This window comes from Schistocerca cancellata, chromosome 9, assembly GCF_023864275.1.
Source record: "Schistocerca cancellata isolate TAMUIC-IGC-003103 chromosome 9, iqSchCanc2.1, whole genome shotgun sequence".
Classification (NCBI taxonomy): Eukaryota; Metazoa; Arthropoda; class Insecta; order Orthoptera; family Acrididae; genus Schistocerca; species Schistocerca cancellata.
The window spans coordinates 344,665,026-344,692,677 of NC_064634.1; the positions used below are offsets into that span (position 1 = coordinate 344,665,026).

Sequence of the window (27,652 nt, forward strand, 5' to 3'; positions counted from 1 at the left end):
GCCCAAGACAGGGACAGATGGCAAAAATACGTTGCTGCGGTAATGGACTCTCAAGTCCGGTATGACCAGTGAGTAAGTAAGTAACTAAGAAAGTTTATGAACTCCAAATAAACTTTCTTTCTTTAACAAAAATAAATTAACTTGTGCAGACATGGTAGACATCTGATATGTTTACCGCAGGAGCTGAAGACTACCTCCACCACCTTGTGCCAGCCACCAGCTGATGCCAGAAATGAAGATTCTGAATGTCACTGATGTGGTCTGGCTCTCACTACCTCATCGTCACCCAGCCACGAGTGCAAACACCAAATGCAAATCAATGGTTTTGACATCTCAGTTCAATGGTTTTGACATCTCAGTGCGGCACAATCTGTCCCAATACATCTTGCCCCACCACACGGTGCTGCACCTAGTGTGCAGCAAAACTGATGGCGCAGTGGCTGCCCATGTGTGTGCCCCACAAATTAAAAAAAAAAATAAAAAAAAAATGCTATATCTTTTGTTCCTTGGGGACCGCAGTGCAAAATATGACTTCTTTTGATGTGATTATCACGAATATCAGCCAGCTACACTGCTCTTTTTATTTTATAAATCATTCACGATGAGTCCATTTCGGCATACTGCCATCATCAGGGGCTCTGTAAATGCTAACGTATGCACATGGTCTTATTATAATAATCTGTAACTATGATCAGAAAAGTTATAATACATCATTAGGTGTTAATGGTCTTTAACTATGATCAGAAAAGTTATGATACATTGTTAAGTGTTTTTAACTTACTTGTGGAAATTTTTATACGTTTTTTTAGGTTTATAGATTTGGTTTTAATCATGTTTTCGTCTGGTATTTGTTTCAGTTTTATTTGAGATTTTTGTGCTATATTTTTATTTTTTCTTAATACTTTTGTTATTGTCTATGATTTACAATGGTTTCTTGATGTTATGTCTTTGTTTTATACTCTTCATGCAGTTATCACTGTTACTATGGATGTGTGTTATTTAGTGTCCAATTTACTGCTTTACCCAGTTTCTTGATGTATACTGTCAAGTTTTCTATGTACTTTTTGTGCTTTAGGTTGGTTTATTCATTCAGTAAATTTGTGGGCTTGCTCCATATTGTGAATAAATCTGTATTTCCTCAAGGATGTTCATGAATGCTCCCTTTTGCATAATATGGAGGATTTCTAGAGCTCCATTTATGGGCTTTACGTCATGTGTTTTTTTTTTTTTTTGTGTATGCTGTAGAAAAGTGGATGGGCTGTGAAAATTTTATTCACTTTCTAAATCAAGAAATGGCAAAGTAATAAATTAGGGACGCTAAATAACACATCATAAATCATATACAATAAAAAAATTATTGCAAAAAAGTAAAAATATAACATAAAAATCTCAAATAAAACTAACACAAATCCCAAACAAAAACCAAACCTATTTAAATTACAATTTAAAAAACAACCAATTTTCCACACATCACTTATTTATAATGGTAACTTACTTAAACACGTAGTGTGGCTGATCCAATGTCATCTAAACTCTCGAGAGAAAAATAGCATACATAAAAATTAATTAAACTCAGAGACAAGTCTCCAGTGTACATCTCAGGAGAAACTGATAATTCTAAAAAAAAATGGAATTACATGTAAAGTAAAAACACCTAACAATGTTTTATATTTTTCCTGATCATAGTTCCAGACCATTATATTACGACCAGCACTTACTTATGTATTTACATAGCACTGATGATAGCAATATGCTGAAATAGGCTCACCGTGAATGATTTATAAAATAAAAGCCATTTAAAGAGCTGGCTGCTATTTGTAATAATCAACAAAGCAATAATTTCAGGTACCAGCAATAAATAAAAATAACAAAATGAAAGATATTTTTTTAGAATAAACATTCTGCGGCTTATGAGCACATAAACATTATTTTATTGTGGAATAACAAACTACAAATGACAACAATTTAAATTGACATCAACATAAACAACTTCAGATATAAAAACAATTCAGTTTCACCGTAAATACACAAACAAACCTATAGTGTATGATCGTCACTGAGAAAGAAATTGATGGTAAAATCATGGCTTAATCGGCATACGGCTATAGCTATATGATCTCGATACCCGACTTCAAAGACTGAGGCAAGTGAACAAAAAGGCAATCAAATAGTTAAAAAATGAACATAAAAGCTCAAGTAAACTCTTTACTAAATGAGAATTTGTCTTGCAACTTTAAGTCCAGAATGATGCTATTCACTGGTTAAAAACATCAAATACAAGATGAAATCCTAGTAATTACTCATAGGTCATACAAAAGATACGTTAAAAGTACTCTCAATGATATTGTTGCTCTTGTCTGGAAAAACAAATACATTTCATAAGAGCAAACAAGTTAGCAACAGCAGCCTATTCAGGTACACAGATGCTGTAGACTCTCAACAGGGACTCTACAATGCTTTAAAACCATTACAGTCAGTAGAAAACTAATAGGAAACACCAGTCAAATCCTTCGGTTATATTTGCATTCACATAAAATATTGTTAAAATGCTATTACGTTTCTGCATCAATTCCAGAAATATTTCAGTTTGAACATCCTCATTCATACGTAAGCATTAAAATATTCATGTAAAACACACACTAAACACCTCACACCCATTAAAAAATCTTTGTACTACTCAAAGACACTGTCTAAACATTTGTTTTCCTCAAACAACTACTCTCGCCACCGGTGACCACACTGATGATTGCAGCATTTATAAAACGTTGTCATAGGCTCATCTGCAGATCGTGTCTGAATCTGCATAAAATAAGCACGAGGATGTGCACATCTTGGACACCGCTCTTCTGTTGAGTCAACATTTTCCCATGCTGCAGCACCTCCAAGCACATCATCAACCTCCTTGAGTCTAGGATAGGTGCGAGAAGAGGTTCTCTTTGTTATCGTGTATACATATGGGCAAGTACTGCATGCCATACGCATGCAATATGAAATCCCTTCTTCCACTCCAAGTATGTTCCCACAAGTTGGGCAGAAAACCAGCATGATTAATTGTTAAAATCCTATACATAAAGCAGAAAAAGAATTGTTACTTAAGACAAAATACAGGTGGCAATTAAAGTGAGAAAAAAGCAATACCATACAGCAAAGAAAAAAAATTACACCCTCCATCAATTACAAGTTCCTTCCTTATCTATAGCATAGATGTAGTTTATTGGAGACAGCTGACAACTTAATTTTAGAAAAAATAAAAAATCATATATACTAGGTTCAAAGATGTCAACAATCTCAGACTGGAGAATGTCTCCAACCTGAGTTAGTTTCAGAGAGAGGGTGAGTCGTGTGATCTTTCTGATATGATTAACTAATGAGGCATTAAGTTTCTTGACCTATATTCTGACTGCAAATGATAATTTATAATTCTGCAGTAACCACTCATTTTGGAGTGTGTTTCAAGTTTTTCAAGCAAGACAGGTACACACATCAAAATGTGAGAAAGCTAAGTCAAAGGAACTTGCCAGTAAGATTCAATGAAGCCCTACAGGGTAGATCAACCCAAGATGATAAACTTTTCTTGTCACAACTTGTATCAAGCCTGAGTTCATTATCAAATGACAACAATTATAGATCAGAACATGCAAAAATTAAAAAAAATGTTGGCACAATACCTAAAAGTTAGGTGTAATATTATCATGTAAGCAATATCAAATCTCAAATAAAAATAAGATCACAAATAACAACTGATACTTCAAATGCCATTGAAAATGAAAAAGTGGACACAGTCATATGGAAAAATCAGTTTCCTGCAGAAAATAAGTGTTAATTTTGTTAAACCACATTAATTATGCTATAAGAATTGTGCCTGTAAACTATGGCATCTTGGTCTAACAAGGATCCTCTTGAGCCCGAATTCGGAAAAGGCCAATAACATAATGAAATTTTCACTCTGCAGCGGAGTGTGCGCTGATATGAAACTTCCTGACAAATTAAAACTGTGTGCCCGACCGAGACTTGAACTCGGGACCTTTGCCTTCGTGGGCGAGTGCTCTACCAACTGAGCTACCCAAGCACGACTCATGCCCCGTCCTCACAGCTTTACTTCTGCCAGTACCTCGTCTCCTACCTTCCAAACTTTACAGAAGCTCTCCTGCGATGTACCATTAACATTCCACTTGCAGTAAAGTGGATGAGTAATGACAGATCCTGTACTTTTTGCAGAGGAGACAGGATCCATGGGAGAGGATAATACCTTAGGTACCTCTGGTACAGGTATCACAGGTACATGACAAAGCTCTGAGGATGGGGTATGAGTAATGCTGGGGTAGCTCAGTTGGTAGAGCACTTGCCCGCGAAAGGCAAAGGTCCCGAGTTCAAGTCTCGGTCCGGCACACAGCTTTAATCTGTCAGGAAGTTTCAAGGCCAATAACGTCTACACATTCAATGCCCCACATATTATCACAATGCAACCACAATATTGGCTGCCAATGGTAACGGGAAGGCGGGGGGAGGGGGGGGGGGGGGGGTGCAGACTAGAGATATCCAACTATGAGCACAGCATGAGGGTACAGAGCATAGTTGAACTGCTTAACCAACGAGTAACTCACACCAGTCCTACCCTGGTAGTGGTGTTGTTGCAAAGGAGAGCAATGGCAACAATAAACAAAGCAAAAATCGCATTATATCTACAATAAACGTTGTCAAAGTTGACATTTTGTCAGAAAGGAACCCAAGGAATTTCACAGAGTGAGAAAGAAATAGCAGATGAAATATTAACATTTCTGCAAGATGAATCAGTGGTCTGTGTAGTGTCATATACGCTCGACTGTGCAGGTAATGTGCATGAGGAGTACAATGATGATGATGTGTCCTTAACAAGTGAAAGTGTTATTGAAACAGATGTCGTGCCATCTTTGTCAAACAGGGAGTCACAAATCCAGTCTCCTGTGAAAATAGAAAAGGACAATCGTCCATGGAGCAGGTACTAAACATAATCACATGCATGGAAGATCATCTGCAGCACAGTACAAAAACAATTTGGAGCAGATTTTGAATAACTCGTTAGCAATATGAACGTGTTGTGTGCAAGAAGAACTGCGGATATTCAAGTAGGACAAGGCACACTTGTTACAAAAACTGGTTTTTGTGTTTCAAGGATGCTTGATATAATTTACAGGATGAACATGATAGTGACCTACTAATGTTAGGCACATCAAATTGCACACAACACAGGTTACAATCATTTTGAGGGAAGCAGTAGATGATTGCATAACTTCAAACAGTGCTATAAAATTGGAAGACATAAGACAATGAAATTACAAAGTGTCAACTTGATAATGCACAGCAATCTGCAGAATCGGCACAATAGTTTGTAGATGAGATAAATAATCTTAGCCCAATATTCAGTAAGGAATTTGTTTTCAACTCCAGCCAATAGGGATTTGAAGAGGAAATGCATGTGAAAGGATCCATAGGTACCAAGAGAGCCGTATCAAGATCAAATAATATCAATGCCATAACACACTCATATACAAGTATGCTAACTCTTAATCTGAATGCTAAATTGGCTAGAAAGTTCTTTATTGTGCTGTAAGAAGTTGGAGGTGCTCTGCCCTCTATGATTCTTTCTAATGTGCATGACCTTGCACAGGCAGTATGGAATATTTACATCACACAGTGGGAAAGTAGACGTAAGGAAACTACAGCTATGGTATGAGCACTGCTACTGGCCAGCAGCTGCTCAAAATAACTTTCTTTTGCTTGATTCCTGGTCTGCATATAAAAATCATGCTCCTTTACAGCAAACTATACCTCCCAAAAAGTGTGTGACACTGCAATTCATACCACCTGGCACCAATGGACAAATTCAGTCTCTGAGTGTTTGTTTTTCCGAGCTTGTAAAATGTATTATCGCACTATCTGCAGCTATACCTTCAAGGGCAGGCAGTTTCACAATAAGCTCCACAACAGACTGTTTCGCATTCGGTTGTATGCCACCACATTCCATCAGCTCACTCTATTATACCAATATGAATCTAAATGCATTCTTTAAGAGTGGATACCTAGCCAAACGTAATGCACAGTTTTTAACTCCAAGGAGTTTACCTTCAATCTCGATGGTGCAAACCTTTGTGATCACTGTGGTGCACCATTTTTCATTTAGCGTTCATGGTGCAAGTTAATGGTTTGTTTTGAAAATTTGTTGAAGATCGACAATATCAATTTTGTGACATACAGCCCATAAAAAGTTGACCTCTGCAATTCCCGGACACTCATTTTCTCTCGCCTTCCTGATGTGAGTTGTGAGTCACTAGTAGCTAATACTTTTTCTGTCATAACTGTGAACACATCACTTTCAAATGAGCATTACTAAAGATTGAACTTGTGGCGTACTCAAGGGATTTCTTGTAAGACAACAGCACCTGTTGAAACAGTATAGAAACAGACAATGCAACAGGCTAACTTTCGTCCCAGGTTGGATGACTGCCAAACAGATACCACATTTGAATGGAGATGACAGATACATCTACTTAAAGTGTCACTGATTTGTATTAATCACAAATAACTTCAACTCTACAGTTCCAGTTTTTTTTTAATAAAAATATCTCACAGGATTTGATATATCTTTGTGTGGATGTACCATAACACAAAGTAATTGGCAATATATGTGGACTGAATGGTAAAAAAAGGTGCTGTGGTTTTCTTCATAATGGCCTTCAATCTAGGTATTTCTCCAACCCTTTTTCAGGGAGTATATGAGGACAAGGAAAAAAAATTCCCAAATTTTTCCTGGATATCCCAGTTAAAAAAGATACTTTTTCCTGGGTGAAAATACACTTTTTCCACACTAAGTGACAGTAGGTTTTCCGCAGATTTTCCCTCAGGAGTGTAAAAATTATCAATCCATTATACGGTTAATGTTTTATACAGTGACGCAGAACTTCCTGGCACTTTAGAAGGAAATAAAAAAATGAGGGAGAGAAGTTTTGGAAAGCCCTTTAATGAAAAATAAGAAAAAAGAAGAAGAAGAAGAAGAAGGAGAGAAGTTTTGGGAAGACCTTTGATGTGCAGCAACACATTCGCTGCATATTTTCGTACTACGAAAGTATAAATTAGAATTGCACCAGACACAGCATTTTAGTTTCCGGAGCATTTAAATTGAGATTGCAATGACCTGTTATAAGCCAATCATATCTCATGCCACATGATCTCAACAGCCAACGACATAGTGTAGTCAGCAAATAGCAAGATCACTGTTACATAGCGCGAACACACAAAGAGGAAAAGTTAATGGTTTAGGTTAATATATATAGTGTAGCTACAAGGAAAGCTAGGCTTTCACATATAATATTGGTCTCAAAGATTAATAAGCTACAAGAGAAGCCAAGCTTTCACATGTAATATTGATCTTTTTTTGCATGTGTTATACTTTAACATACATTACACAAATGCACCAGTAAATTTAAAATAATGTGATAAATGCCTGGTCTTCTGGACTCAAATTTAAGTGGCTGGTCCTCAAAGTGTTCAGTTTCAAACGAGAATCACACATTCTGTGATTAAAGAAATTCATTCCAATTTCTCACACATAACATAATTCATCTTGCATAAAAGGAAATTTACTTTGAAAGTAACACTTTTCAAACCACCAATTGCAATACTATCCCGAGACTGTTAGAAATATGTTCAATTTAGCAGTTGCCAGAGAGCACCAGAAGACAGGGATTACTGCACGTGCACAGCTGCAGTGATGTAGGAAGCTCACATGTTCATATGTATAAAGCATTGAGAGATCTTACATTATGCCATAAAAGAAACAGGACATCAGAGGATACTCCAAGTGCATTGGAAATTTGTAAACCATACTAAAATGCATAATTCAGCTTGAAGTGCACAATGGTTTGTCCAGATTCACACTGAAGTAGGTCCCACCTGATACAAGCTTTTCAGTGTGGTTTTTGGGATGTAAATTTTCTTGGAGTACCAGTACTGTACTATCTCATGTTTGGTTCTTTATTATTGCATAACGCCATACATGGCAGAAGATGAAAACGTGCAATTCAGTGAACAATTGGAACTAGCCATCACTGTGGAATGAAACACTTCGTTTCAAATAAATTGATTGCCTCAGAGGAAAATATTAATAAAGCCAAATTTCTTTATCAAACTTACAAAAATAACTTCATTGTTCTACAATGCAATTAATGCTTGACTGCTAAAAGCTTGGAAATAAAATAAAATCGGAAAACAAACTAATAATATATTTTTGCCTTCCATAATTATGTGAATTCATTTTAATTTACTCGATATCTCCCAGCCATAGAAATCCCTTTTGTTTCATTTGACATGGGACCTGTATACGAAGAGGAAATAGCAAAATCACTTAATGCAAACATGGGTCACGTGGAGACTACTCCCCCTCCCCACTTCAACTCGGACAAATCTGCGCATGCACATATCTGGCAGCTAGGAGGCATGAGAAAAGTTTCTCACGTTAGCATATGTCTGCTTGCTGCTATTGCAGATACAGCTAACAGCCACACTTCAAGTAGCCGAAAGCATGAAAAGGTACTGCCCATACGCGAGTCAACTGTGCACGCACATGAGCCCACTGGCAACTCGTCAAACAAACCTAGTGGAAACAGCTGTGACTTCACGCTCATAGAAAGCAGTTTATTGTTACAAAGTATTATATAATCTTTACTGTTTGCAGGCCCTTGTGCACACACGGTCTTTTGTTGTTGTAAATGACGCATTTCCTTTGCAACCAAAGTTTTATTTTCTTTTTCTCTCATTTGTTTTATTGCTGCATTTATTCTCCAGCAGCAGGATACAGTAACATTCTTTGCTAGAGTATCAGTTCTTGCCAGTCAAAATCACAAAAATTTAACTGAAAACTAAAACAATGAAAAATTCCCATAATTCTGAAAAATTCCTGGGTTTCTTCCAGATGAAAAAATTCACGGATTTCCCAGATGTCCCACGTCGTATACACCCTGTTTTTCATCTAACTATATGTTATTCACCATTTCAATATGCTCCACAAGTAAAAAGTGGATTTCTATATTCTTGCAATCTGAGAAGTTATGGAAAGAGCCTCCATTCTCTGTAACACGCAATGTTTCACCATTCCACTTGAAGGTTGTCACCGAAAGACATACAAAGTTTATGAATCAGACTAACAATGCTGAAGAGCCCAAGTTTGGGAATCAGAGGTCTGTCATATACAAATCCAGTAAGTGTCAGCTGTATCTGTCTACCATCCATCAATAGGCAACCCACCTATCCATACATTCTCCCCTCCCTCCTGTTCTACACGTGTGTGTGTGTGTGTGTGTGTGTGTGTGTGTGTGTGTGTGTGTGTGTGTGTGTGTGTTACATTTCTTCAGTGTAACTGACATTTCTTCGGTGTAACTGATAAAATAGGGAAATAATGCTAAATCCATGGGTATAACACAAACTTTGGTTGTTTCTACAAAGGTCCAAAACGAAGGGCAATTATTTATTTACACAATCTCTGAAAACTGAAATACAAGCAGAAAGATACAAAACTCAGATGAATAATTATTCAGTGACAAATAGTAGAATAGTCTTGAAGAAACAATTTCTGCTCCTTCCAAGCACATTTGAGCTTATAATTCCTTCAAATAATGTTCAGAAGAGTTATATATCAGAAAATTACGTACTTCTTAATCTGAAATGTAGTATTTTGAGCTCAAAGATGTTGGCAAAACAGGCCTGCGGAGATCAGGAAATTCACGTTGAGTATGGTATCTCCGTTCTATGACTTTGTCAAAGAAACGACTTAGTTTCACAGCTGAGCTGGAACCAGCTGCGAGAGATCTTGTTTGAAGGCAGTCCTGCAAGAGAGTAAAACCCTCATTAATGCCTAAGAAAAGTCTAACAATATTCAGTTACAAGTAACATATTGTAATACTGAGACAAAATCACTTTAAAAACAGAGAAATCCTGTCAATAATTTGCAGACACTCACAGCAACGGAAACAACTGTCTGCGGAGTGGAAAGCCAAAGTAAATGAATAAAAATCATCACAGTAAATTATAACTTTAACCATAAAAGTATGAGGAGAGATGGTAATGACAGTGTAATCATTCTTTACTGATGTTCGATTGAGGAGGAGGGGTGTTGAAAGGAAAGAAGGTTGAAGTGAAGCATATCCAAGTCCTCCACTATTTCAACCTACCAACTTAGAAAGAAAATTAGAACAAATTCCTTGAGAACTGCTCTTCATCAAAAAGCGTTATGCAGAGTTTATAATAGTATTCTCTTTCAACTAGGGTTGCATCTCTTTACTGCAGACGTTCTCCTACCGAAATTAACAAAATTCCTTCATAAAAAGTACATAGTCATGTATACACAGTTTAGCAAAAATATTGCAGCTGTATTATTAAGCAAGAATGAACAATTTACACTGTACCTCCTAGCCAGAGAGCAATTTCATGTTATACATAGCTACTCACTTTCCTCATGTTATATTGTCTCCCTGAATTTAAAAGATGTGTTCCTGTCTGCACTCATGCTACTAGTTACTTGATAACAGCCGATATTTTTTTCAAAGTTAGATCTCAAACATGCTGTGTCCATGAACCATCTCATTATGCAGAAAAGAACATATTAATTGCAAAGAAGGTTTTTAAAAAAAAAAAAAAAAAAAAAAAAAAAACAGCTTCATACAGAAACCAAATCAATGGCATTTTACCATGCCACCAGAAATAATTATATATACTGGGACTCACACCTTTGTGCAGTGATATATTATACTGAGCATTTGCAAACTAGCTACAGCAATGGTTGGTTGGATGGTTGGTTGGTTGGTTTGTAGATTAGAGGGACTAAACTGCATGGTTACCAGTTCCTTTTGCCTTAGTCACCTAAGTCTTGGATTAAAACCATACCCCAAAAGAATCCTATCAGCTGAAATCTGCAGTCGGAACAAAATGCCTAAAACTATGTGTGTAACCACACTGAAGAAGAAAACGACAGTAGCAAGCCAAAACTGAAAACATTAACTCAAAGGAAAAAAGGTAGATGATGTTGAAACAACTTACAAGATGGCCTCGGCTGACTAATCAGAAGAATAAAAACGATGAGCCACCCACTCTGCAACACACTACAACCACTCTGCAACACACTACAATCTCCAGCCTAAAAACACAATGCAAGAGAAACACAGATAATGAAAAGATAAACATCAAGTCAAACAAACAGCACCAGAACAAATGAGGAAGAATAAAAAATGCAGGTAGGATGACGGTCTGGGAGATGAGGCCAGGCGCCCACCCTTAGATTCAGGGATAAAATCCCCTCTCTCGAATAAAACTTAAAACTAGATCAGCTGTTAAGGCACTGTCACCTAACACAATAGGAAGTGTGCCAGAAAGGTTAAGAGTCCACCTCAAGGCAGCCAGATGTGGACTACCATCAATCAAGTACCGCTTTGACACTGTGTTGGGTCCTCATGATGGAGGAGATGATTGTGACTCAACCAAGTATGGCCAATGCAGAGCCAGCAAAGGAAAAGGGAGTCCCTGCGAGTGGCTCGCATGAATGATCTCCACATATTCATTGTCTCCTTTATAGCATGTAATTTATTTGGTGCAGTTAGGGTGTGCCATTTGGTATTCCAGATCCAAAAAACTTTACAGTGTAAAACTGATTGTACATCAGTATTCAGTGTGCTGATCTCCAGAGTCATTTTACTGGTAGCCTGTTTGGCCAGCTCCTCAGTAAGTTCATTTCCCGGAATTCCGATATGTACTGGGGTCCAGATGAAGGCCACTAAACATCCATAGTGTTCAAAAGCATAAACAGACTCCTGGATAGTCATTACCAAAGGATGGTGAGAGAAGCAATGGTTGAGAGCTTGTAGGCTGCTTAAGGAGTCATTACAGATGAGGAAGGACTCACCGGTGCAGGAGCAGATATGTTCAAGAGCTCAAAGTATGGCTACCAACTCTGCACCCTGCAGTGAAAACACTGCAGGTATCTGGCTGAGAGTGCTGTTCAATATATTCAGCATGAGCATAAGTGAAACTAACATGACCATCTACCATCAAGACATCAGTGTGGACTATTATTTCTGAACCATGGAACTTGCCAAGAAGCCTTTGCGGGAGATGGATTACCCTGGTTGGGAAGAGGAGGCGATAATGCTCTATGGACATGTGTGGCACAATTAACAAGCAGATGTTAGGGCCTGATTCACAATGGAGGGACCCCAGCCTCCACAAGTAGTTCAGAAAGCTCCTTTGTCACAAACTGGACCCCAAAGTGGTGTATTGGGTCCAGTATCCGCAATGCTGAGGATGATGCCGAACTGTAAGCCAGACTCCAATAATCAAGGCAGGAGTGTATTAGAACTTTATACAGCTGCAAAAGAGTAGAGCAATCTGCACCCCAGCTGGTGTTATTTAGGCAGCAAAGGGCGTTAACTTTTGTTTAAACTGACAAATCTAGGGAAGCTAAGTTAGTCGGGCGTCAAAGACCAAACCTAAAAAGTGATAAGTTTCCACTATGTTAAGCAGTTGGTCATTGAGGTAAATTCTGGAGGTGGGTGGACAGTACAATTACGACAGAAGTGCATTATGACGAGAGAAGTGCATGATGCAAGTCTTGGTGGCTGAAAACTGAAAGTTGTGGGTGAGCAAAAGTGATTCTAAAAAATCATCAGAATATACAGAAGCTGATACAGAAGACCCCACAACTGCTGCTAGACCATTAACAGTCACTAAAAATCGAGGAATACTCAATACAGGGCCCTGTGGGACCCCCTTCTCTTCGATATGGGCTAACTGTGGAAAGAACTGACTTGAATCCGGAAGGTATGGAGTGATAAAAAATTCTGTATGAAGACTGAGAATGTGCCTTGGAGACCCAACTCACGTAACGTGGTGTCTCCATGTTATGTCATAGGCCTTTTTAAAATCAAGAAAGACAGCAATAAGGTGTTGACGTCGGGCAAACACTGTACAGATAGCAGACTCTAGGTGTACTAAATTATCAGTGGTGCAGCGGCCTTGGGAGAAACCGCCCTTGGACGTAGCCAAAAGGCCCAGAGACTCAAGGAGCCAACACAGCCGCTGGCTCACCATGTGTTCAAGCAGCATACAAAAAACATTGGTGAGGCTAATACGGCAGTATCTGTCCATTCTAGGGCTTCTTACCAGGTTTCAGCACTGCGACAACGGGATCGTGCCCTCACTCCAGGTATGGTTGAAGATGACAAGGAGGTGAAGCTGGTAATCCACTGAGAGATGTTTAAGCATTTGGTAGTGACTACAGTCTGGTCCTGGAGCTGTATCAGGGCAACGGGCAAGGGCACCAAAGAATTCCCAATCACTGAATGGAGTATTGTATGACTCAAGGTGGCACGTATTAAAAGATAAGCACGTTTGTTACACCGCCTGTTTTAGGATGCGAAAGACAAGGTGATAATTCTCAGGCACTTAAGTTCGGGCATAATGAGCAGCAAATCATTTGGCAATTGCGTCTGCATCAGTACAGATAGCTCCATTCGTGGAAATCCTAGGTACAACTGCAGGAGTCTGGAACCCATAAAGGCATCTCATCTTTGTTCAAACCTGACAAAGAGAAGTACAGGATCCAATGGTTGAAACATATCCTGTTGCTTATAACAATGGAGAGCCCGCCTACAGCCTCTAATGGCCTCAGCAATTTCTGGCGACACCAAGGCATTGTCTCTGCCAGAGAGATCCTCAGGAACAGGGACTGTCAAGTTGGCAGCATTAATAATGGTCGCAGATGTGTTTTGGATCACCACATGGATACTGCCATGCAGTGGAAATCCAACTGTAGCTGCAGAGATGAAAGCAACCCGGTTCAGCCTTGTTAAGAGTGATGATGGGGTAGGGACAGGAAGATCAGAAAGAGCTTACTATCAAACAGTTCCTCATGAACTCTCCAATGAATAGACAGTAGAAGGCCAGGGCTGTGGACTGAAAGACCAATGACCGAGTAGGTGCCATGTGCCACACTGTGGGAGCACCAGTATTTAAAAGACAAAGACTGAGTTCTGTCAGTTGATTTTCAACATCTCTGCCACAGCCAGTGCTCATGGTTCTACCCCACGATGGGTTATGGGGTTTGAAATTGCCCGGAACTAGGAAAGGTGGGGGGAGTGGAGACACCACTGCAGTCAATACATTTTGAGGTACTTCAACAACAGAGGAAAGATAGACATTGAAGACAGTAAGATCCTGTGTTGTCCTTAACCTGACAGTCACAGCCTCCAAAGCTGTCTGTAGAGGCACAGATTCACTATATACAGAATCAAGGACATATATACATACTCCACCTGACATCCTGTCATAGCCCAATTTAGGAAGCATTGCTGATAGGGATGCTGTTTTCATAATGGGCAACGTCATCATAGCCGTAGCTTAGTCATCCATATTGTGTTAAGACGGTCGTACTTCTTTTTGACATCTGGGTAGGTCAGTCTGTCCAGGGTCATATACTCCATTATCTTCCTCTAAGTCAGATAAATGGTGCAGTCCACTGAACAGGGGGAATGGTGCTCTTCGCAGTTTGTACAAATGGGAGGAGGGCCACAAGAAACATTCGTGTGTGACAGACATCCGCAGTTCTGACATGTGGAGTTGGCATTACGACGAGAGGCTATGGGCCCAAATTTCCAACATTTGAAGCACCACACAGGGGAGGGACATAGGGTTTAACATCACACTTGTATACCACCACCTTGATCTTTTCAGGCAACAAATCACCTTTAATGCCCACATGAAGACACCAGCAGCAATGCTGTTGTCCTTAGGCCCACTATACACACACCTGACAAAGTGAACACCTCGTTGCCATAGACAGGCGTGCAACTCGTCATCAGACTGTAAGAGGAGATCTCTATGGAATATAATCCCCTGGCCCACGTTAAACTCCTATTTGGGGGGGGGGGGGGGGGGTCAGGAAACAGAGACATCATCCACCTTGTCACAGGCAAGCAATGAACGAGACTGGGTATTGGCTGCTGTTTTTATCAATGCTGAACTGTTCCACATTTTGGACATTCCCGCCACTTCCCCGAACTGGTCCTCTAAGTTCTCTACAAAAAGCAGAGGCTGTGTCATTAAAAAGGATTCCCCATCAGACCTTGCGCAAACTAAGTATTGAGGAGAATATGTCTCTCAATGATCTTTAGCCCTGTGTTCCTCCCACGGTGCAGCCAAAGAAGGGAATGATTTTGAGTCATGTCTGTCAGCATTGTATTGGCCTTTTCCTCGCTTAGAGACTGCAGTGACCGTTCGACCACCAGCGTCAGACAACTTCATCCGCTTCATTGTGGATCATTTGCCCTGATGCCACCCACTCTGATCAGAGGCTCTCCACTAGGGCACCACCCAGCTAGAGCAAAGGCCATCTGGCACAATGGCCATTGACAGGAGTCCTGAAGCTCCAGGCAGACTGGCATCTATTTCTTGGCATACTTGGGAAGTTTGCAGCTGAGGCATCAGTAGCACGATCCCTGTGTTTCCCTGTGTTGACAGGGGGCTACAACCAAGAGGGTTTATGATGAACCCCCCCACTACGGACTGGCTACCGCACTGGATATTGAATGCGAAAATATCCATTATTATTGTGGGTACAAGAGATGACAGCATAAATGGATTGAAAGTATGCAACCCATAACACATCCCTGCCCAAAATGCTGGGTGATGGGTGTACTCACATATCCATCAAAAAATATGTGCAGAAAGTCTTCGCATACGATGTAAAATGGCCTGCACTTCTGTGGAAAATGGAAAGGTGGAGATCAAACCCTAGAAGGGGACCATGACATAATTTGGCTGAAAAGTAGGAGAATCCTTTTAGTCACTCGTATGAAAGGCAGGAATACCTCGGGTCTATTCTAACCATCAAACCCACATAGGGAGGGGGAAGGGGGGCAATGTGAATTCTTCCATATGTGCTGAAAAATTCAAAAATAAAAAGCTAATACTTCCTCTGATAGCCATTATCTCTCTGATATTTTACTTTTGAAATTTATTGTGTACTAACCAACCATACTTAAATCTGTCCAAGAAAGCTGACATGGTAAAAAAAGGGTCAGGATACAAGCAAATTTGTATTCTTCAAAATTTTAACCAGTTAATTACTGAACTTAGTGATACATTGCTCCAATAGTTAAACAAATAGCTTAAAGTTCTTATGAAGCAAAAAGAAGTTTCTCAAGAGAGGAGAGAGAGAGAGAGATTTTACAAGGCACAGCGAGGTCTCTTTTGTACTGCATAAAAATCTAATCCCTACTGCTCAGTATAATGTAACAACTTCCTATATAATATAATTATCATTAATGTATTGAATGTAAAATATGTAACATTGGAAAAGCATATTGAACTTATAAATACAGATTGAAATAACAGTGAATGTTTAATGATTATCAGTTAATCAAACTTCGCTCTATATATTGCAGGTTCTTTAAACCAAACTGTATAAATGAGAATCTAATTTCTGAAGAAGAAAAAAATAACTTTAATGCACATATTATTGACAGTATTCAGTCCAGTAATAACTTTGAAGTCATGTTTGATTTAACTTCACAAGACTATAATACTAAATTATTTCAAGTCATACCACAATACATCTGCAATGTGCCTCTATTACACATCAATCAACCCCCATACCAGTCCATGTACAAGACAACAGTAGGTTGAATAATGGCGGATAATTCCTTCTAGTTTTTATGATAAATCAGCAAAGAAGCAGACAAGGGGCAAGGATTTTAAAACTTGCACACATTACTCTTTGGAAAGTACCATTACTGGCAACTCCTATTAAGCAAGTCTCTGATTTATTAATTATGAGATACTACACCAGTTACAGAAATAATACCCCAGATGAGCTAGCCGCTCTAAAGACATTAAAATTTATTTCACTGTACTAGCAGTTTGAAAATGCGGCCTAATCAACCACGAAAACTTACAAATAAATACCATACCTGTTTTATTGTGAAAGGCAAATCAGTAAGTAAGCTGAGTGCTGCTTTCTTGTGACTACATAAAATGGAACCATATGAGAGGCAACATACTAAGACTAGTGTGATAAAACCACATTTAAAGTCCTATGTTACAGGTGTCAGCATGTGAAGATAAATTTCAAACTGTATTCAGCAGATTATGTGCTTTACTAACATTTAGAATCTCACTCTCAGCCACTTTCCTCCAGCTAATGCAGTATTTTATTTCAACAGTGAAACACTATCATGTAGGTCATAACATACTGTATTACTGATTACTTACTATAGGTCTCCTTGACAGTTACATATGTAAAATTCTTTTTTCTGCCCATTACTTTACGGCTATAAAACAGTAAAGAGAAAAGGTGGCTGCATTCATTTTTTGGTTATGAGCACAGGAAGGAAATCACATTACAGCAGGAATAAAAGTCATACGCTTTATCTTCCAGCAGAATACAACATACACAGACTCTTCGACATGTATAATGCAAGTTTCTGTGGACCTGAAAGTGAAAAATAATTTTTCCAGAACATTCTATGCATACGTTTTACGATGGGGTTGGGACACCATCCATGGATGATTTAGTTATTATGCTTTCAGATTACCACGAAAAAGAACAGGTTACTACATGAATTGGAAGTAGATAAAGCTTATGTAAATGCTAAACACAGACTTTTGAGGGAAAGTCCTGCTGACACAATGTCATTTTGCTTTCACTTGCAGCAGATACAAACACTGCCTAAATTATCGAATGTGAAGCATACTACTCATGCCAAATATTCTTTTACATGGAGTATGTTATTCATGTCAGAATCCAGAATCCAAAATTTTATCCTTGGGGTGTGACTGAGGATGGAAGAGAGGCAAATGAGGTGTCATCTGCAATTACCTCATTTCTAACTGACGTATATTTTAATAATGCGATCACCTGCATCATGCTCTTTGCAGACAGTTTCGGACAGCAAAACAAGAACATGCATGTTATCCATGTTCTAGTTTATTGGCTTCAAAACAAAGTACCTGTTAACATTTCTATGATTATTGTATTCTTTCCTATGACGGGACATTCATTTTTACCCGCAAACAGGATTTCTGGCATTGTCCAAAAGTCTCTCTTCATAAGTGCTCAGACATCATTACATCTGTGGAACACTGACAGGTTTATCAGGTTGTGGGAACAGTAAAATTTCTAGGGAAAAATGTTTTGTAGGGAATTACATGATTCTTGCTAAGAATTTAAGAAATTACAGTAGATGGGCTTAAAGAAATGAAGAGAGCAATTATAAAGAACCATGAGCAGTCTCACGCCAGAGTAAAGCTGGAGCTGACATACTGGTTCACTGACACCTCAAAGCGATTCACTAACCTTCTCAAGTGAGGCACAGGATTGCCCATTTACTTGTACTTCCCATAATTGATAAAACAAGAGTATTATGTGACACTAAGAAACTGGAATGGGGTTGATAGTTTGTTGAAGTTTTATGTTTTGCACTAAACATTGGTGCAACATCAGCTGAAACTGGTAGGCAGACTGATAAGGACGATGACTGTTTGCACGAGGAAGAAGGACTAAATGCAAGACTGTAAAAATCAATCTACCATCAACAACATGTCCATAACTTCATTTTGTTATGTGATGGGCTGTGTCCAACAATAAAATATTGAAAAGATTGTTTCAAATCATATTATGTAAAAACATGGTTGGATCAAAACAGATTTTGATCAGTGAATTGGTTCAAAACATACTTATAGATAAGCTCATGTACTGTGGTATGAATGGGACAGCACTCAAATGGTTTAAATCATACCTAACTGGAAGAGTGCAGAATGTTGAAATAAGCAGTGCACATAATATGCAAAAAAACTGGTGATTTCTCAAACTGGAGAACAATCAAGAAAGGGGTGCCGCAAGGTTCAGTGTTGGGTCCTCTGCTGTTCTTAATATGTATTAATGACTTGCTATTCTATATTCACGAAGATGCAAAGCTGGCCGATGATACAAGTATAGCTATCACACCCAACAGACAAGAATTAACTGATGAAATTGTAAACAACGTTTTTCAGAAAATCATTAAGTGGTTCTCTGCAAATGGGCTCTTATTACATTTTGACAAAACACAGCATATACAGTTCCACACAGTAACTGGAATGACACCATTAATAAATACAGACTTCGATCAGAAATCGGTAGAATATTCAAAATTTCTAGGTGTGTGCGTTGATGAGGGTTGAACCAGAAAAAACACACTGAAGATCTGCCGATACGTTTGAGTTCAGCTACTTATGCTATTAGGGTCAATGCAAATTCTGGCAATATACATTTCAGTAAGTTAGCTTACCACGCCTATTTTCATTCTCTGCTTTCGTATGGCATCATATTCTGTGGTAACTCATCATTGAGTAAAAGAGTGTTCATTGCACAAAAGTGTGTAATCAGAACAATTACTGGAGCTCAACCAAGATCATCCTGCAGACACTTATTTAAAGAGCTAGGGATCTCACTGTAGCCTCACAATATATATATTCACTTATGAAACTTGTTATTAACAATCCAAACAAATTCTAAAGTAGTAGCAGTGTAAATGGCTACAACACTAGAAGAAAGAATGATCTTCACTACTCAAGGTTAAATCTAACCTTGGCTCAGAAAGGGGTAAATCATGCTGCCACAAAAGCCTTTGGTCACTTACCTAATAGCATCAAAAGTCTGACAGATAGCCATATAGCATTTAAAAGGAAATTAAAAGAATTTCTCAATGGCAACTCCTTCTACTCATTAGATGAATTTTTGGATATAGTAAGTGGGTAATTTCCCCACCCCCCACCCAAAAAATAAATAAATAAATAAAAATAAAATGATTAAGTGTCATGTAATATTTTGTGTAATGTAATATCTTGTATAGACACCTTTTATTAACCTGACAAGTTCCACATCATTACGAAGTGTTGTATTCAAGTACTAATTTAATCTAATCTAATCTAGTAAGTGCAATTTAAAAATTAAAATAGCACCTTCATGCGCTAGGAAACAATTTCAATCACGACTAATTCTGGAACATAATCTAAATACCTAGGTCCTTATGTCAAGAATTTTGGCAATTTCATTTGATTAGGAAGCAAAACTTTTCTTTCGCTGGCTGTAAAATTATGATCTGTGCAATTCATGCAAGTTGAAATGATGCTCCTCATATGGTTTACAATTTGCCTCTGGAAGATATGTGCATACTTATCTTCACTGTGTTATGAAGCTTCAGTTCCTTCTTATCTCCACCTTTGATAGAGGTAGGTAGACTAGATGACTTTTCTTTTCCACATATATTAATATTTATTATATAGTCATCAGTAAATGGCTGTAAGCTGCTAAAGGTCTAGTTGTTCTTGATACCTCCACTTTAAGTTTCCTTGTTTTTTTCATTTCTGTGAGGAATGTGGAGCAGTTTGTGTAAGTGAAAGCTGTCTTAATACTACTGCTGCAAGACATTTAGATCTTTAGGAATGGTGTTGTACGTACTTGCCTTGGATTGTATATAACAGGACAGCAGTATAAGTTATGTTACAAATGCACTTTCTCATACGAGAGGTACCGTTTGCTTCGATATATCTATATCTACCTTTGGAAAAAGTTTCTTTGAGACTAAGACATTGGTGGCTACACGGCTTTGTAAACTGTCTTTTTTGTTATTTTCAATTTTTGTTTCCTTTTTAATTCTTCTGTAAATACTTGCCAATCCATATTCTAAAAAGGGCAGTTTTCTTCAGAACGGTTGCACATCTGTAGAGATAACCAGCAATTTGTGATTTGTATGCAAGTTGCCTCATGCTCTCATAGCCTGTTCTTTGCAGGTTGTTCAGTCGAGGTTTGAAAAATGAAGCAATGGAATGTCACAATTTATCTGGGTAGTACAATCAACTGAACTTCATATTGTCTAACCACGGTGAAATACATGGAATAACAATATTTCTTGCTGTTTTACCTCAATCATCTGAATGATATATTCATCAACAATGGTACTACATTCTACTTACAGGCTACACAGTGTTTAACTGAAAACAAGAAATCTGCAATAAAGACTATTCATGCACTTCCTCTACATTAACTTATACCTCATGTTATTAATACAAAAAAAGATTATTGCAGAAAAAATAAAAAAAGACAGGATGAAATGCAGCAGATGAGATTGAAATTAAAATATTTGTATCTCACCAAAAAAATTTCATCAGCTCCACATTCTTCAGCTATTGCTGATGATCGTCGGTGTGCATGAGACCTAACTTTCTCTGCCAGATCCAACTTTGTTCCAATAACTAATATTGGAACCTAGAAACAAATAAATGTTACTATTGCACAGTATGCATACTAACGCTTAACTACAAACAAAAACATGTTTTCACAAACCTGTGTTGCTCCAACAAACTGTTCAGGATCAAAATCATCAAAATTTCCGTGACGATTTTTACAATTTCCTTCACGGTTTACAACTTCAGCCAACCACTTGTGAAGATTTAATTGAGATTTACGATTTGTGAGGTCATGTACCAGAATAATACCTGTAAAAAGAGTATAAATGTCAAATGTGACGTCTAGTACATAGAAATAAATATTCACAATTGGAGTGTCCAGAATCTAGTGGCAATAAAACATGTAACTGTTCATCTGTGTTTATTTCTGATTTAATCTTGCTAAAGCTACATACTACATTAGGCTCACAAAGGCTCCAAGAGTAAGAATTCCTTGAGTCCAAGAAAGGCCGAAAAGAGCCCACAGCATGTGATGTGCTCACACTAAAAGAGGTTTAGTTTTATGTGTGTCAGTCTACCTTCAAGAAGCTGTTTACCTATTCAGCAACCAAAAACTGACAGTATCTTCCAAGAAAACATCAAAAGCCTCAGTAATAAAAAGGATGAACTTCTCATATACATACAGGAAAATGTATCATACTGTTGTAGAATCAATAAGAAGGAAGGGTGCGGGGCTGGTTATATGTGCAAAATATTTAGTTAAGTCCCAGGCCAATCAGGGTAATGAACATAGTGTTAAACAGTTCTTTCAATGTTGTGCCACAACAGTGAATGAAGAAACTCATGACCTTGTAGCACTGACAGTTTACGGGACACCAGCAGGAAGTACATGAGCTTCATAATCCAGATTAAGACAGTTTTAATAGATTACGCAGACTTAACTGATGAATTACTATTTGTGGGGATTTAATGTTGGTTTTCTATCAGGAAGTACTGACTCACTCAGAGATGTTGATGTCCAACACTCACTCAAACATGTTCACCATCAAAAACAGATAATATATTAAAAGTTTTGCATTGCACAGTCATTAGCAATGTTACAATCTCGATGTTCATACTGGTTCTCATATAGGATGGATTGTGTTATCTTGCATTATAAGACACTGAAGACATAGTGACAGTGTAGATGAATTATTTAACTCTTTCTTACACATGTCCCAACATAACATTGAATCTTGTATTCACCTACAACAAGCAAGGATCCAACAGAAGCCAGAATCATGAACTGGTAACGTCTGGACTAAAGTACCTTGTGCTAGTGCGACGTTTGTGTCACACTGCGGGTAATGATCTGTCATATCAAATGTTACTGTATTCAAAGGTGTATCTACGCGACCTGGTAGAGAGAGAGGTTACCCACTCCACAAGTGACAGATTGTCACGTCATCTGGACCCAGAGCTTGGGAAAGCTTTGTTAGTAGGCTGCACTGTCCTTGGACAATAGTATAACAAAGGAACACCTGTATCAGATTCAACGTCAAGATGTAAAACATCCAGTATTAATATTTAATTTTTGACTGGTTAATAAATCAATTTAACACCACTAAAGTTTTCACCCATACTGATGTTGTTATAATTGTAATTTCATTCAATAAAAAATAATCCACAAAAGCTAACAAAAGAACTAGGTCACTATTATGAATCTTGGCAGAAATGACTGAACTATCATGAAAGAGGGTCTTATGCTGGCAGGCAGGAAACAGATACAGTCTATTACTACCCTTGGGAGAGTCATCATTCAGCCTTTATATGTGGATCCATATAAATTATAAGCAATTATTTTCATTTACTAAAGTGATTCAACATTTTAATTTTGCCTTGGGAAATATTAAACTTAATAGACATGGAAGTAAAAAATATAGTGAACTAAAGTTTAATATTTGTGGTGCCGGAAGTATTATGATCAGACTCCATGATCATCGCCCTGATTTATGAGTTTAGACCAGTTCTCACATATGACTAATTATGTTCTACTGACAGAGTTTTCCTTAGTTTATTTGTAACAATAAATAAGGTGGCATCACAGGTATTTAAAGACTTGGGACATTACTGTAGCAAGGCAAAAACAATCCCGAAATTCATATTGAATTTCATTGGTTAAAACAGCAAGTTAGAAGCCATGAGCTACATAGAAGAATTCTAACAGGGACAAGAAGACATTAAGTAAGCAGGCCCACAGTCGAACAACTCGTGAAACACTAAAAGCAAACTAATAGGATTTACTCTTGTGCATTTTATTCAAAGCAGCCTTCTAAGTACATAAGGGACAACTTACAGTGTTAGCAACGATGCTGTAATGTATCGTGACACAGAGATTCCCTATTTTGACCTATTTCAGGGAAGACTAGTAAGGTGCATTTAATTTTAGGAAGGGGAACTGTTACACTAGGAAGAGAAAACTCTTCCCATTTCAGGGAAAAGACTGTTGTCAAGAGCTGAAAGTCCACTACCAACAATTTTGTAAAATTCTCTAGTCTCTTACTAAAACATAAAACACACCTATTATGCTCACAAAGGAAAATGATCCAAGAATAAAGAAAAATAATTTTGAACTTTATTGAACAAGAAACAAACAAAAAACGCAATCCAAATTAAACTGAGCCTCCAGAAAATAGCTCTGGCACTAACAGTGACATTTCAAATCATTGGTCTTCAAATTCAATCATTACCACATCACAGTGGAAGCAAAAGTTTCAACTAAATATAGATGATGGTGACGGTGATGGTGATGATGATGATGGATGTGGGGCACCAAACAGCATGGTCATCAGCACCCTTACAAAGTGTCAACATGTCATTCGCTTGGGAGGGGAGGAAGGGGGGGCGGGAGGGAGACAAAGGCTACTCCCACAAATGGAATTACTTACAATGCATGGAAGTACACCTATCAACTATCAAAAAAACTGTCATCATGATGCATAAACTGTCACAACAAAAAGTGATTAGTAAAACAGTCAAAACACCTGGGCAATCTATCGATTCAGCACACACTGACCGTCCCTCCCCATCACATGATGAATGAGACATGACAGTTCTCAAAATTCTGAAACGCATGTCACACTGGCATCGGTGTCAGCAAAGATAGTGAGCATTATCTCCAGACAAACTAAGGGTTGCCCCTACAACAGTAAATAAGGGTTGTCCTTGTATCAGTAAATAAAACACGCAGCCACAACATGCTGAACCAAAAGTGGCACAACACAAACTCCACAGAGTGCTTGAAACAAGATAGGAGTTTGCCTTTGGCTCCAGGACACAGATGACAAAGAATGGCAAAATAAATCTGATCCAGTCCTGGGGCAGTGTGTCTGGCTGCTGAAAGAGCTGATTCTTGCCCACATGGAGCACGGATGATTGTAGATCACCTCATTACATGAAAAGATGCAGAGCCACCTCTTCTCCAAAGTCCTATGGAACATCGTAAACTCATCTACAAGAACTGGGAGCAAAAACAAAAGACAAAGGCTGAAAATGACACCACAGCTGTGGGGCATCTGGTCAGTTTGTCAACTGACCAGAGTTCAAAAGGCAAATACTCTCTAAATGGGTGAGTTAATGATTTGATGCATGGAGCTTGTGGAACACAAGCCCCACAATATATTGTGTGTATTGAAGTACAGGAAACAGCTTAACAGACCTCTGATGCTACGCAGCAGTACATGGCAGAAGTTACAAATCTGTGGTTGATGACTTCCAAAAAGATTTTAGGCTCAGGTGTAGCATTTCTCCTGCGGGTACATTTGAGAAGTGCATGTACTCTTAATTGGATACGTAGTCTGGGTTTGTGTGCAGGCAAGTGGGTTCTTAAGGGTCAATGCATATGAAATAGTGTATGTCAGATGTTGCATAGTTTTGAAAGCTTTCTTAGCTTTGCCGCAGTGTACGTATCTTGTATCTTTCAACTCGTGAACTTTGGTTTCGCCACTATGAACTCCGTATTTCCTACTCTGTACTGGATGATCCCTGGAACACTTCACAGTTTTCAGAGGAAATGTATGTGAGTCACCTCACCTGATCCGTGAGCTGGACCTCAACAATTTCCACATGTAGCCCTCCCGTTACATGTCATAATGGTATGTCCAACCTCTGGCATTTAAAGAATCCTGTTGGGTTATGAACAAACAATCAAACATTAAGACAGATATAGCCTGAAAGAAAATATCCAGGTAATTCCATAGACTGGAAGTTTAGAATAAATGTTGCAGCTCAATGTGACACTGACTCTCCTGCACTTCCGTGATACCTAAGTTTTCCCATCCTTCATGTAATTTTTCAGGGTCCATTTAAATCCTATTGGTGCAGGTAACCATGCCTTTAGAAAAGTTAAGGGTGTCATACAATTCAGTCACAACAAGACAGTCTCTAAGATCTTGCATCCCAAAAGTGTATGTACTCTGGGTGATGTGGCAGATTCAACTAGAAGTGTGCCATTACAAAGTCATTTAATACTTTTTTAAGGGCCCAGAAATACATACTAATGCCTCATGAATCTGGTAGGCGGAGATATTCTCAAAAGTTCCCTCTGCTCTCCTGTTGTTGTTGTTGTGGTCTTCAGTCCTGAGACTGGTTTGATGCAGCTCTCCATGCTACTCTATCCTGTGCAAGCTTCTTCATCTCCCAGTACCTACTGCAACCTACATCCTTCTGAATCTGCTTAGTGTATTCATCTCTTGGTCTCCCCCTATGATTTTTACCCTCCACGCTGCCCTCCATTACTAAATTGGTGATCCCTTGATGCCTCAGAACATGTCCTACCAACCGATCCCTTCTTCTGGTCAAGTTGTGCCACAAACTTCTCTTCTCCCCAATCCTATTCAACACTTCCTCATTAGTTATGTGATCTACCCATCTAATCTTCAGCATTCTTCTGTAGCACCACATTTCGAAAGCTTCTATTCTCTTCTTGTCCAAACTATTTATCGTCCATGTTTCACTTCCATACATGGCTACACTCCATACAAATACTTTCAGAAATGACTTCCTGACACTTAAATCTATACTCGATGTTAACAAATTTCTCTTCTTCAGAAATGCTTTCCTTGCCATTGCCAGTCTACATTTTATATCCTCTCTACTTCGACCATCATCAGTTATTTTGCTCCCCAAATAGCAAAACTCTTTTACTACTTTAAGTGTCTCATTTCCTAATCTAATACCCTCAACATCACCCGACTTAATTCGACTACATTCCATTATCCTCGTTTTGCTTTTGTTGATGTTCCTCTTATATCCTCCCTTCAAGACACCATCCATTCCGTTCAACTGTCCTTCCAAGTCCTTTGCTGTCTCTGACAGAATTACAATGTCATCGGCGAACCTCAAAGTTTTTATTTCTTCTCCATGGATTTTAACACCTACTCCGAATTTTTCTTTTGTTTCCTTTACTGCTTGCTCAATATACAGATTAAATAACATTGGGGAGAGGCTGCAACCCTGTCTCACTCCCTTCGCAACCACTGCTTCCCTTTCATGTCCCTCAACTCTTATAACTGCCATCTGGTTTCTGTACAAATTGTAAATAGCCTTTCTCTCCCTGTATTTAACCCCTGCCAACTTTAGAATTTGAAAGAGATTATTCCAATCAACATTGTCAAAAGCTTTCTCTAAGTCTACAAATGCTAGAAACGTAGGTTTGCCTTTCCTTAATCTTTGTTCTAAGATAAGTCGTAAGGTCAGTATTGCCTCACGTGTTCCAGTATTTCTACGGAATCCAAACTGATCTTCCCCGAGGTCGGCTTCTACTAGTTTTTCCATTCGTCTGTAAAGAATTCGTGTCAGTATTTTGCAGCTGTGGCTTATTAAACTGATTGTTCGGTAATTTTCACATCTGTCAACACCTGCTTTCTTTGGGATTGGAATTATTATATTCTTCTTGAAGTCTGAGGGTATTTCGCCTGTTTCATACATCTTGCTCACCAGATGTTAGAGTTTTGTCAGGACTGGCTCTCCCAAGGCCGTCAGTAGTTCCAATGGAATATTGTCTACTCCGGGGGCCTTGTTTCGACTCAGGTCTTTCAGTGCTCTGTCAAACTCTTCACGCAGTATCGTATCTCCCATTTCTTCTTCATCTACATCCTCTTCCATTTCCATAATATTGTCCTCAAGTACATCGCCCTTGTATAGACCCTCTATATACTCCTTCCACCTTTCTGCTTTCCCCTCTTTGTTTAGAACTGGGTTTCCATCTGAGCTCTTGATATTCATGCAAGTGGCTCTCTTTTCTCCAAAGGTCTCTTTAATTTTCCTGTAGGCAGTATCTATCTTACCCCTAGTGAGATAAGCCTCTACATCCTTACATTTGTTCTCTAGCCATCCCTGCTTAGCCATTTTGCATTTCCTGTCAATC

The 27,652-nt window shown here is 38.5% G+C and overlaps 1 protein-coding gene across 2 annotated transcripts in view; it reads right to left on the reverse strand.

Annotated features, from left to right (window-relative positions):
• Positions 1-2,923: 2,923 nt before the first annotated feature.
• Positions 2,924-27,652, reverse strand: part of LOC126100230 (rab-like protein 3) — a 60,350-nt gene continuing 35,621 nt past the window's right edge. The window contains exons 3-6 of one of the 2 annotated variants that reach the window (XM_049910807.1): positions 21,404-21,555; positions 21,212-21,325; positions 9,684-9,857; positions 2,924-3,062 (exon numbers count right to left, since the gene is read on the reverse strand). In XM_049910807.1, the coding sequence (XP_049766764.1) occupies positions 9,687-9,857; positions 21,212-21,325; positions 21,404-21,555 (437 nt within the window). In that variant the 3' untranslated portion in view covers positions 2,924-3,062; positions 9,684-9,686. Of the gene's footprint in view, positions 3,063-9,683; positions 9,858-11,067; positions 11,165-21,211; positions 21,326-21,403; positions 21,556-27,652 lie in introns of those variants that run through there. The other variant, XM_049910808.1, reaches the window with a different exon arrangement.